The 12,578-nt window shown below is 49.8% G+C and overlaps 1 protein-coding gene across 1 annotated transcript; it reads left to right on the top strand.

Annotated features, from left to right (window-relative positions):
• The first annotated feature begins 1,302 nt into the window (after positions 1-1,302).
• FAM210B (family with sequence similarity 210 member B) lies at positions 1,303-12,403 on the top strand. Its single transcript, XM_065921758.1, has 3 exons — positions 1,303-1,540; positions 9,607-9,782; positions 10,004-12,403. Exons 1-3 carry the CDS (start codon positions 1,355-1,357, stop codon positions 10,218-10,220), a joined length of 579 nt encoding a protein of 192 aa, XP_065777830.1. The 5' UTR covers positions 1,303-1,354; the 3' UTR covers positions 10,221-12,403.
• The last annotated feature ends 175 nt before the right edge of the window (positions 12,404-12,578 follow it).

Here is a 12,578-nt window from a genome sequence, read left to right as displayed (position 1 = left end):
CACCTTCTGGTCAGAATGGCTATAATTTTCCTTTGCAGCAAGGTTTCTGGGTACTAATTTCTTTCTGCTAACTGGATGCACTCACAAAATATTTTGAAGGCAGAGGCATCCTCTTGTGGCTTGTGCTGTTTGCTGCTGGTTAACAAGTTGGCAGAGAAGTGGGGTTTTCTGCAGCAGAATCCAGGTGTCCCGTTGCCAGCCCACGAGTGTGGACTGTTAGTGGTGACAGAAGCCTCAGCCTGACCCTGCCTTCTGATGTCCAGTGGCCTGTTTTGTGGAAGGCAGCTGCAGTGGCAGCTTTCTGATCCTAGGGTCACTGTCTCTGGCAATGTGCTCTAAAATTCATTCTTTTCGCTAGCTTGCCCCTGACACTCACCTTCCCGCTGGTGACTGAGGGGCCACTCCCGTTGCTTGCTGGTGTTGCTCTAACCAGAGTCTTTCCTGGAGGCCCGGTCTAATGTCCACTCCTCCAGCTTTTCCAGTGGTTTTCCAAGCAACAATTCTCCATGCTATTTTTTTCCCCCTCTGCTTAACAATAGCAAAGATCTAGAAACACTTTGGATCCTTGAAGTGAAGTATGAAGTCACTCAGTCGTGTCCAACTCTTTGCAACCCCATGGACTGTAGCCCACCAGGCTCCTCTGTCCATGGGATTATCCAGGCAAGAATACTGGAGTGGGTTACCATTTCCTTCTCCAGGGGATCTTCCCAAGCCAGGGATCGAACCCGGGTCTCCCGCATTGCAGGCAGACGCTTTATTCTCTGAGTGCTACCAGGGGGTCAGGCGGGAGAAGAGGATGAGGATAAGAGGCCTCGGGGAAGGCTTCGTTTCTGTAAGCCTCAGTTTCTTCTTCTGCAGAATGGAGACCAAAGATTAGTATCTTTATTGCAGTTAACAGTCGAAAACTGTTGTAGATTGCAGTTCCTAAAGATGGTCACGACAATATTTCCCACTCCACAAGCCCTGCCACCTGTGACCTTGCCACTTCCCATCAAGTCGGAGGAATCTAACCCCTTCACCCTTGAATCTGGGCTGGGCTGGCCTCCGACTCACTCGAGACCAACATGAAGAGTCAAGGTCCTAGGGGCTGGAATTAACCCGGTGTCAGACAGAACTCGCGTCTCCAGCCCTCTCATTGGGCGCTGGGTTCCAGCTCCGGCCCCGCCCACTCCGCGCGCGGCTCCAGCCCCGCCCTCGCCGCTCTGGCTGCAGCGGGGGGTAGGTGGGCGGGGCCTAGGACGGGGCACGACTCCGGCCCCGCCCCGCCGCTCCGGGCTCCGGCTCCCGCTGGCCCCGCCCACCGCGCCGCTTCCCCTGCGGTCTGCTGCTAGGGCAGCGCCCGGCTCTGCGCACCATGGCCGGGCTGCTGGCGCTGCTGAGCCCCGCGGGCCGGGTGGGCGCCCGGGTTCGGTGCCGCGCCACCTGGCTCCTGGGCGCCGCTGCCCCCTGTGTCCCGCCGCCGGTGTTCCTGCCGCGGCTCGGGTCCGGGCCGGACGCCCAGCTGCTGCGCGCCGCTCGCGGGAACTACCAGGGCCGCCAGGTAAGCCTCCCCACCCCCACCCGGATCCCCGGGCGCCCGGATAGCGGGTCCACCTGAGAGCTTTACACGCACAACTGCTGAGACCGAGCACCTCCAAGGTCTCCAGACCCCAAATCTCTTCAAACCAGGAAAGCGATCTCCCAGTTAACAGCCGGGGAAACTGAGGCTCAGGGGGGCGTGGCGAATGCCCAAGGTCACAGCCTCCAAGGCATCCCAAGTGCCCAAAGCTGGGCCTGCGCTGTGGTGGCGGCCGAGAGTACTGGAGGTGGGGCTGGACTTGGTATCGACGTTGTCATCCGGCGCTTAGAGTTGTTCCCTTTGAAGTCACGCTGGGGCCCCTCGCTGGGCTGAGGAGGAAGTCTCGGTGGGTGCTGCTGTCTCTAACACCACCAGCTCCACCACCTGCCCCCGCACCCCCCCACCCCCAACTCCCACCCCAGTACTTGCTGCCACTCCCTTTTTATCTAACTGCGAGAGCAGGCCTCCCAGGCAGACTGCGGGCGAGACTCGCGCCTGAAACGCAGGGTTGGTTACTTTTTTGTGTATATCTTCACTTGCCTTCTATGCATGGTAAGTGAAAACTGGTTTTCGTTCAGAATGCAAATGCAGACTGCTCCTTTCTGTAAATATGTTTCAGTTTGATTTTGAAGTGGGTCTCCTTAAAGAAAACAGGTGGTGAGCAGTGCCTTCTGGAGATGCAGAACTCAGTTGGAAGGAGCAGTGCCTGGAGCTTTGCCGCTCTGGTCCAGCCTGCCTGCGTCCACTCACCAGGGTTGCTGTCTCACCCTGTGCTCAAGGTCTCTGAGGCCTGGCTGCTGACCTTTCAGGGGGCTAAAAATAACACCTTCCCAATAATAGTTTGGGGGACCGTTCCATGAGCTGATGCATGCCTGAGCATGGTGCCACTGGGAGCCAGTGCTTCTTGAATGTTCCATAGGCCTTTGACTCATGACCTTACCATGCCTCCACCACAGATGGAGAAGCTTCCTTCTCTGCCTTGTGCTGGGCCATCTGGCAGGCAGTAGATCTTGTCTTTGCCTCCTGAGCCCAGCTTGGGGATCTTCACATGTCTAGCACCCTCTGCATACACCCAGCTGTCTCCTGGTGATTCTACATACATCAGCCTTGCTGTCCCTTCCTCCTGGAAGCCTCCCCTGACCACCAGTGATGCCTTGGATGTCTCCACTGGCCTCTCCTCAGCCTCGTGGTAGTACATCTTCTATGCTCTCCTCATATGGAATGTCCCCCTGGATTTGATCGTCTGTCTTGTTAGCCTGGCACTGGTAGGGATGTGTGTGTGTGTGAATGTGTATGTATGTTTGCTGCCCTCCCCCCGTCCCCAACCCCAGCCACCACTGCTGTATTTATTAAACTAAGGAGGCTGTATGAGAAGAGTCGAGAAATTTTGAGGAATGAGCCAAAAATCTTGCTTAAAAGGTCAGATTGTTAAGAGTGACACCTGTTTTCATTCATGCGGTAAATAATATTGATAAACACTATATTGTGTTTACTTTGCAACAGGCACTGTTCTGAGTACTTTGAAAATGTCAATTCGTGTAATCCTCACAACAACCCTGAGACATAAGCAATACTATTATCTTTATGTAAGCCCAGAGAGGTTGAGTAACTCTCTGAGAAACACAGTGATTACCTGTCAGAACTGGGATCCAAACCAGCCTGGTTCCAAGGCTTTTGCTCTTAAGAACTGTTCTTCACTCCTTTGTGAATGCTGCTCTGGGTTAGCACTGCTCTAACTTGCTGAAAGGCAGCATGTGAGGGGGAACTGGGAGATGAGGAGAACGCTAGGGCTCAGAGAGCCAAGTCATCTGCAAGTATATGAAAGCACTTTTATCTAAAAAACAGACACCAAGGGAGATATGAAGTTATTTGCAACCAGGGCAGCAACTAAGAATATATCACAGGTTTTTAAGGTGATATCTCAGCAAGAAATGAATGTTTGAAAGATTCCTATTCCTTGCAGGTCACCTCTTCGTAAATTCCTTTTATTTTAACCTCTTTCATCTCCTCCAGGCTTAGGAAGAAAAATACATGATTCACAATGATTAAAGAGATTTCCAAAATAAAAGGAAGTAAATTTGTCCATGTTGAAAAAAAAAATCTAACTCTAGAAAGTTAAAAACTAACCTTGTCACCAGCCAACAGGAAATTGCCCATGTGTCTGAATATTTTGTCCCTCCCGTTGTCTGGCAATAGATACTTGTTATTCTGTAGCTGGAAGTCTGGCTGCCTTTTTATTTTTCTTTTTTGGCCAAAAGGCCATTTGCCAAAATAGAGGTTGCACAGAAGAGGGAGGGAGAGAGAGAGAGTGGCAGCTCCGCCCCGTCCTGTGAGTGGACAGATGGGGCGGAATGAGGTTCTGTCAGGCCAAGTGTCGGGGGGTGGGAATGAAAAGGGCTTCCACCCATCGTCATCCGCCCCAGGACATGGTTGGGCTCTGGGAGACATCCTATCAGCGCCCGGCAGCCCTCCCATCTGGAGCACTTCCTCCACAGCCAAAAGGCGGGTGGGGACCTGTTTATCAGAAAGAGCCTGAGCTCCCAGCGGCCATTCCGGCTGGTGGACATCGGAGAACTGGGAGCGTGGGTGCTGGCCCAACAAGGGAGGCTGAAGACAGTTTTCCTTCTCCCCTGCAGAGTCCTGAAGTTCTGAAACAGACTCTTCCTCTAGGAATGTGCAACTCTTGGGGGACAAGAAGGGGAGTCTGTAGTGCAGAACCCAGTCTGGGCAGTGCCAGCCAGCTCACAGCTTCACCCCAAAGCCCCGGCCTCCCATCTGTCAAAGCAGAAGTGACAGAGGTGCCCACATCATGAGGTCGTGAGGGTTTTTATAAAACTTTTAAAGTGCTAAGCTCGGTGGCTGGCTCAACAGAAGTGGCCTCTCCTGAGGACACTCATGGTTTCCCTAAAACCTTTCAAAACATGATAGGCATTCCTGCCTATCAGAATCAGTCTCTGGGACCCCATAAATGGATACTAACTCAGTGGTAAAGAACCCGCCTACAATGCAGGAGACCTAGGATTTGATACCTAGGTCAGAAAGATCTGGAGGAGAAAACGGCAACCCGCTCCAGTAGTCTTGCCTGGAGAAACCCATGGACAGAGAAGTCCGGCAAGCTACAGTCCATGGGGTCGCAGAAGTCAGACATAACTGAGTGACCAAACCACCCACCACTACCCCTTTTTTTAAGTGTTTGTTTTCATAAGTCTGAAAACCCCCCGCAGAAGTCAAAGCTAAAGGCCGTGAGAAAATACAGTTCATCCTCACCCTTAAAGCCTTAACACTTAATTCCCAGGGACAGAACAGCCTTTAATGGTACTGGAATTTAATTCCAGGATGAAAGCTTCCAGGTGTTTGGGGGGGGCGCGCGCGTGTGTGTGTGTGTGTGTGTGTGTGTGTGTGTGTGTGTGTGTGTGTGTGTGTGTGTGTGTGTGTGTGTGTGTGTGTGTGTGTGTGTGTGTGTGTGTGTGTGTGTGTGTGTGTGTGTGTGTGTGTGTGTGTGTGTGTGTGTGTGTGTTTTCAGTCCTAACAAGCTTCCAGGTGTTTGGGGGGGGCGCGCGTGTGTGTGTGTGTGTGTGTGTGTGTGTGTGTGTGTGTGTGTGTGTGTGTTTTCAGTCCTAACAAGCTTCCAGGTGTTTGGGGGGGGCGCGCGCGCGTGTGTGTGTGTGTGTGTGTGTGTGTGTGTGTGTGTTTTCAGTCCTAACAAGCTTCCAGGTGTTTGGGGGGGGCGCGCGCGTGTGTGTGTGTGTGTGTGTGTGTGTGTGTGTGTGTGTGTGTGTGTGTGTTTTCAGTCCTAACTGCAGTTTGGGAACAGAGGAGATGCTCTTTCAATTGGGGGTAGTGAAAAGACCCTTAACTCATAAATCTGAGTTTTGTACCAGCTTTTCGGAGAAGAGGGGCAAATGAGTAGCTGTTGCGTATGATTATAAATCAAGGATGACTCTGGGCAAATTTTGTTTTCTTTTGGCCGCATGACTTGAAGGATCTTAGTTCCCCAACCAGGGATGAAGCCCTCCCCCTCAGCAGTAAAAGCAAGGTGTCCTAACTCCTGGGCCACCAGGGAAGTCCCAATTCTGAGCAAGTTTCAATCCAAGACTGAATTCCACCGCCTCATTGCCGTGCCCAGAATGTGGCTCTTCACTGAGCCTTCCTTCCTTCCTCTGGGGACAATAAGATGGTCTGCTTTTGTACCTTACCTTCCAGAAACCTGCAGCATGTACAGTTTATCATTCTGGCAGCTGACCCAGAGCCAGGCCCTCCTGCCCTGCATGAAGCCAGGGTGAGAGCCTGCCCCAGAGGTTACCAGGCACAACAACACTCCCAGACACAGCAGACATTCTTTGTAGATCAAAAATGTGCTCTGGCTCCTAGCTTAGCCCGCAGGCTAAATTTTAGAATCTGTACTTTGTATTTCAGTTGAATCAAATTCTATTTCATAAAAAGGAATGAAGTTGGATACCTGCTACAATGTGGATGACCCTTGAAAACATGATGATAAGTGGAAGAAGCTGCGGTAATCTGTTCAGGCTGCTATAACAAAAATACCATAGACTGGGCGGCTTAAGGGCTTCCCAGGTGGTGCTAGTGGTAAAGAACCCACCTGCCAGTGGAGGACACATAAGAGATAGGGGTTCGATCCCTGGGTTGGGAAGATCCCCTGAAGGAGGGCATGGCAACCCACTCCAATATTCTTGCCTGGCGAATCCCAGGGACAGTGGAACCTGGCAGGTTATAGACCATAGGGTCGCAAAGCATCAGACACGACTGAAGTGACTGAGCGCGCAAGCACAGTTGGCTTAAACAGCAGACATTCATTTCTCACAGCTCAGGAGGCTGGAAACCCAAGGTCAAGACACACAGATTCAGTGTCTGGTGAGGGTGTGCTTCCTGGTTCATTGCCAACTGTCTTCTGTCCTCTTGCCGTGTCCTCACATAAGGTAGCCCTCTGGGGTCTATTTTATAAGAGCCCTGATTGGATTCATGAGGACTTCGCTCTCCTGACCTAGTCACCTCCCACCTCCAAACACCATCAGGGTGGGGATTCAGTTTCATTGTATGAATTTGGTGGAGGGGAGGCGAGTTCCACAAACATTGAGTCTGTAGCGGATGCCAGTCACAAAAGGCCCGTGTTGCAGGATCCTGTTCACAATAAAAACATCCAGAATGGCAAATCCATAGACAGAAAGGAGCTTGGGGTCTCCATTCCCCGCTGGCAAGATGGGGGAGAGGGGAATGGGGAGTAACTGCAGATCGAGTGGCGAAAATCTTCCAGAATTAGACCCTGGTGATGACTGCACAATGGCAGACACACGTGAACCATGCAACTGTATACTTCAAACATTAAGGTGGACTTAACGGTTTGTAATTTCCATGTGGGCAAAACCATTTCTAAAGTGGATGGGCCCCTCCCTGGGGAGGAAGAGGAAATGCATGATGAAGTCAGGATGGAAGGAAACGCACAGGAACCACAGGCTGAGGGGCTCTTGGTTTTAAAGAGAGCAGTCCAGGAGGGCCTCCCTGCCATGGTGCTGGATAAAGATCTGGAGGCAGCGCTATGAGGCCCTCTGGGGAAAAACTTCCTGGCAGATGGAGCAGCAGATGCCAGGGCCTGTTGGGCCTGGCCTGTCCTCCTTAAAGCAGCAAAGAAGCTAGGTGACTGGAATGGGAAGCAGGAAGGAGAAGGGTGGTGGTGGGGGGGGGTTGGTGTCTGGAGGGCCAGGGGGCCTAGTGCACAGACTACTTTAGCTTCCAGGAGGCCTCTGAGGCGGGGCGGTACTGTAATCCCACCTCGGATTTCACAGGTTCTCTCTGGCCACTCTGCTGAGGGGTCAAAGGTGGGATTGGGGGACAGCTGGGAGGAAGCCATTGCAGTCACCCAGGGGTGAGGTGAGAAGCTTGGGCCAGGGTGATAGGAATGTTGGGTGGGGAGGGGAGGGAAGGGGAGGTGGGTTGAGTTTGGACCTGGTGGGGTTGGCCGATGGCTGGTTGTGGGGTGTGAGCAGGGGAGTCAGTGACTCGGGTTTCAGGCAGAGCATCCAGGGGGATGAGGTTTGCCGAAACAGGGACAGCTGTGACCTGAAGAGGAGCACATGGGTGGGAGTGGGTCAGGAGCTCGTCCAGACGTGTTGTGGATGTGTGACCGTGGACATCACGGCCAAGGCAGATGCCTCTGAGTTCAGGGAGACACACGTCTGGGTCACCACCCGAGGTGAGGTGTCAGCAGGGCCCAGCTGATGTCATGTGGGGGTTTGGACTGCTTCTGGCTCCCAGTGCCCTCCGTTGGACGCACGGGGTGACCAGAGAGGAAACCTGGCAGCCACCTATGCCTCCAGAGCAGGGCAGGGCTGGGAGGACCGCTGCCTCGTTCGGTTTGGAGGCTGCTGCTCTGGATATCTGGGTATCATTTAATTTCATTCCTGGGGTCTCCGTGATGCATGTCATTGTCCCTACCCCCCAACCCCTGCCTTGCCAGTTTTTGAGGTATGCCTGCGCCCCCACATGTTCTAAAAATATAAGGAAATGGCCTCCACTTCAAAGTCCATAACTGGAGCTGACTGACCCAGATCCTGTCCTTGAGAAGAGCTCTGTGATGTCTGTCGTGAAAGCTGAAGCAATCCTTTGATGAAAAAGCGCTCTCCACGTGGAGGAGGAGTTTTGTCTTTTTAATCCAATATTGTTGTTTTTGTTTCTCTTAAACTTTCCAGGCCTTGTAGATGCTCAATAAATGTTAATGGACACCCTACATAGTAAATAACTTCTCTGTAAACCCCCAGTGCTGCATTTATGGCCTGGGAACTAGCGCTCCCCCTTTATCCATTCAGATCTCAGGGGTAAATCTTGATTCCAAAAGTAAATATATCATAGCTTCTGCTCTCATTTATTTCACACCGACTGTCTTGTAGAGTCTAGCCTGGTTGTCATGTGCATAAGACAACACCCATTTGTTCTCTTACAGTCAAGGAGGTCAGAAGCCCATGAGGTCTCATGGGGGCTAAACTCAGTGCATCAGCGGGGCTGGGTCCTTCCCACTGCTCTGGTGGTGGTGTAGTCCCTAAGTCATGTCTGACTCTTGTGACCCCATGGACTCTATGTAGCCCACCAGGCTTCTCTCTTTGTCTATGAGATTTTCCAGGCAAGAATATTGGGTTGCCATTTCCTTCTCCAGAGGATCTTCCTGACCCAGGGATTGAACCTGGGTCTTCTGCATTGCAGGCAGATTCTTTACTATCTGGGTCGCCAGGAAAGCCATTTCCTGTCTTTTCCAGCTTCTAGAGGTGCCTGCATCCCTTGGCTTGCCCCTTTCCTCCATCTTCAGAGGGAGTAGCACCAACCTCTGCACATCTGACTCTGCTTCTGTCTTCATGTCAGCTTCTTTGACCCTGCTGTCTCCCTCCCTCCACTTACAAGGACCCTTGTGATCACATTGGTCCCACTCAGAAGATCCAGGATGATTCGCCCATCTTAGGATCCTTAACTGAATCCTACCTGCAAAACCCTTTTGCCATGTAAGGTCACATATTCACAGGTTCCGGGGACTAGGAACTTGACATCTTTGGGGCCATCGTTTTGCCTATCACATATGGTACCCACCCCTTCAGTGCACTCAGTGGCGTAGCAGGCATTTGCCTCAGCTGATGGAAAAGGCAGTGGCACCCCACTCCAGTACTCTTGTCTGGAAAATCCCATGGAAGGAGGAGCCTGGTAGGCTGCAGTCCATGGGGTCGCTAAGAGTCGGACACGACTGAACGACTTCACTTTCACTTTTCACTTTCATGCATTGGAGAAGGAAATGGCAACCCACTCTGGTGTTGCTGCCTGGAGAATCCCAGGGACGGCGGGGCCTGGTGGGCTGCTGTCTATGGGGTCGCACAGAGTCAGACATGACTGACGCAGCTTAGCAGCAGCAGCAGCAGATGAAGGAAAAGAGGAACTCATCTCTCATTACAAGAAAGAGCAGAATATCGCATGATTCTGAAGGTGGTGATGTGGTGATGACCACTTACATCCTTGCTCCTGCCCTCAAGTGTCTCCCTTTGGTGTGTGTGCAGGACCCCAGCAAAATCACTGCAACCACAGGCAGCAATATCAAGGGCACAGAGGAGAAAAAGCTAAGCAAGTCGCAGCAGCTGAAAAAGATTTTTCAAGAATATGGTGCCGTGGGAGTGTCACTGCACATTGGAATCTCATTAATCTCCTTGGGAATGTTTTACATGGTTATTTCAAGGTAAGAATGGGACAGTAATAGGTATTTGTCTTTTGCTATCATGTAAGTCTTTGGGAATAAGAACTTTCTTACTAAGACTTAGTATTCATCTAGCAACTTTCATTACATTTTAAAAAAACACTGTAAATCTCATAGCCAAATTGAGTGCTTAACTTAGTCCCTTGCTGTAGTAAATATCTTTTGTGTTTCTGTGTTTGTCTGTCTGCCTTTCTTCCCTCCAGTGGTGTGGACATGTCAACCGTCCTGCTTAAACTCGGCTTTAAAGAGTCACTGGTCCAGTCGAAAATGGCAGCCGGCACAAGCACCTTTGTGGTGGCCTATGCCATCCACAAGCTGTTCGCACCCGTGAGGATCAGTATTACCTTAGTTTCTGTGCCCTTGATTGTCAGATACTTTCGGAAAGTGGGAATTTTTAAACCTCCAGCGGCAAAGCCTTGATGAACTCTTCAACTGTGGTCCTGAAAGCCTATTTCTTTTAAATGACACATGCTAGATTGGTTTTAGGATGTAGGTTTTGTGGTGGGTGGGTAGCAGGGACTAATTGTTGCATTCTCATGAATAGGATTTACTTTTGCCAGCAAAAATTCAGGGTTTCAAATCATTGTAGTTTCTCTGCTTTAAAGTTTGGGTAATGCTATTCATCACAGGGCTTGTCTGCATACTCAAAAAATGTCAGCAGAACACCACCAATGAGTTGTTATCTCAGACAAAACTGTCAGCTAGGCAATGTTCCTTCCAGAAGACCATTGGTGAGGGTCTGCCTGCAAGAGCCTCAGGGGTTCCTCTTTGCTCAAATTCTTAAAGGGTAGTGATTCATTATGCTGATTTTTAAAATTCCCCTTCCTCCCGTACTTGTCAGGCTGCCTGCAGTTTAATCTGCAATACTGTGCAAAACGGAGTCCAGTGCTACAATTAATGGAGCAGAATTGAGGACTTCCAAACGTGTCATCAGGACCTAAGTTAGCATCAACACTTTGACATTCATTACACTTGTTTGGGGAAAAGGAACAAATAAGTATTTCTGGTATGTTTCATTGATTCCCAAACATCTTCAAATCTGGACAAGTAGAGCCTGCCTTAGCTGGTTTTTCGCAAATTTCATTAAAGTAGGTCAGAATCATTTGTCTCTTTAGGTAAAAAACGGAAACTTTGCCCGACTGTAATGGCATCAGTTGGCTCCGCTGCATATATATGGAAAGCTGAGACAGTCTTGGCCTAACTTACCCTGTCTCAGACTTCAGACATTCCAGAATCACTGTCACAATGTTTACACTGAGTTGCTACTTCTGTTTTTTAATTGAGTTAAAATTATGTGTATAAAAAAAGATTTTGTATCACTAAAAAGGAAAGTTACTAGCAGTTGCTGTAAATAAGGCAACTACAAAATATATAATACAGTAATAATACAAGTGGGGGAGGGATGGAGCCAGTTTACCAGATAAAGGGGGTGTGACCTGAGACCCCACAGTTTCTGTTAGGGACATTTAAGAATAGAAATCGGGAAAAAAAAAAAAATAGAAATCGAAGCACACACACTCAAATTGAGACTTTCTTTGCGGAATAGTCAGAAGCAGGCAACAGAGAAGGAATGTCTTCTGGTAGGTTTCAGCGTCCCTGACAGCTGCCCCCCGGAGCCAGGTTCCTACAGGGCACCTGCTCCAAACCCAGGAACCCCACTGTAACTGGTCTGTCCCTCTGCCATGGATGAGGGGTTGTGTTTATCTTTCTGGCTCCCAGATTTTATTTTAGTTCTTTGGTTTGATTAACTACACTTGTGACAATCAGAAAACTAAAGCAACTGTAAACTGATCATCCTGGTTTTACTGAGCTCTGACTATTGACATTTTCCCAGTTAGACCTTAGTAATCCACATCAATCAGTTATTTCAGTTAACTTCTAAAAGTATCTTCATGGGACAGAGTCTCCAGTTGCAAGATCTTTAAAGTGTATCGGATGTTTTCTCCCCTTTTAAAGCAATTAGCTCATTGCCAAGAAGTTTTAGCCATTTAAAGTTGGAACTGTCTTTCTGGGGTCTAATTCCAAGGACCATGGACACAGTAGAACAAAATGAAGATGCCAGTGCTAGGTAATTCCTTGTGAGGGCAGGACCAGCACTTCTGTGTTGCTGTCTCTATGGGAACAGTTAGCTTTGGGCTCCTAACCACCTTCCACATCGGCCTCCCTACCCATTCAGATCCTGAGTAATGCCTATGCAAAAAAGCCTGCAGGGATTCCTCCAAGTTTAAGGGCTTAAGTCTCAAACTTTGATTCTGTGTTTGGAGAAATGAGAGTGGACTGAAAGGGCAAGCAATAAATTATCATACCAAATAGCCATAGCGTTCACTTCTAAGCCCCAACGCCACTCCACTCCTGTGGCCAGTGGTCAAAGCAGAACAGAGTAACTAGAGGAGAGAAAGTCAAAGGATCAGGGAACTAGAGCATTATGTGAATTCACCAGCAAGATGTACAGATTGCTTGTATTTACCTTGTTTTTATGGAACTAGGGGAATAGAACTGATGATCTATTTTAGAAATGTAAGCCGTTGTTCACCTCTAATTTTTTAATCTGACAAAATGAGCAGCTTAAGTTCCATGAAACAAATAAACATCTTTGTAAAGTTTGTGCAGAATCTGTTACTCCTCTTGTGGTAAGCCATCACCACTGCCAGTGACAACCCAGCACTGCATGTGACTAGTTTGCTAATGCAGCCCCGTTCCAGTGAGCTGTTTTCTGGGCCTGTGTGGGATTGTCTGGGGGAAATGTGGCTTAGCTAATAGCCCTGGTGGGGTTAGTCA

The sequence above is a fragment of the Muntiacus reevesi genome, chromosome 2 (assembly GCF_963930625.1).
Source record: "Muntiacus reevesi chromosome 2, mMunRee1.1, whole genome shotgun sequence".
NCBI classification, from domain to species: domain Eukaryota; kingdom Metazoa; phylum Chordata; class Mammalia; order Artiodactyla; family Cervidae; genus Muntiacus; species Muntiacus reevesi.
The sequence above is the reverse complement of the archived record's forward strand: the minus strand, read 5'-3'. Positions and strand labels throughout refer to the sequence as shown.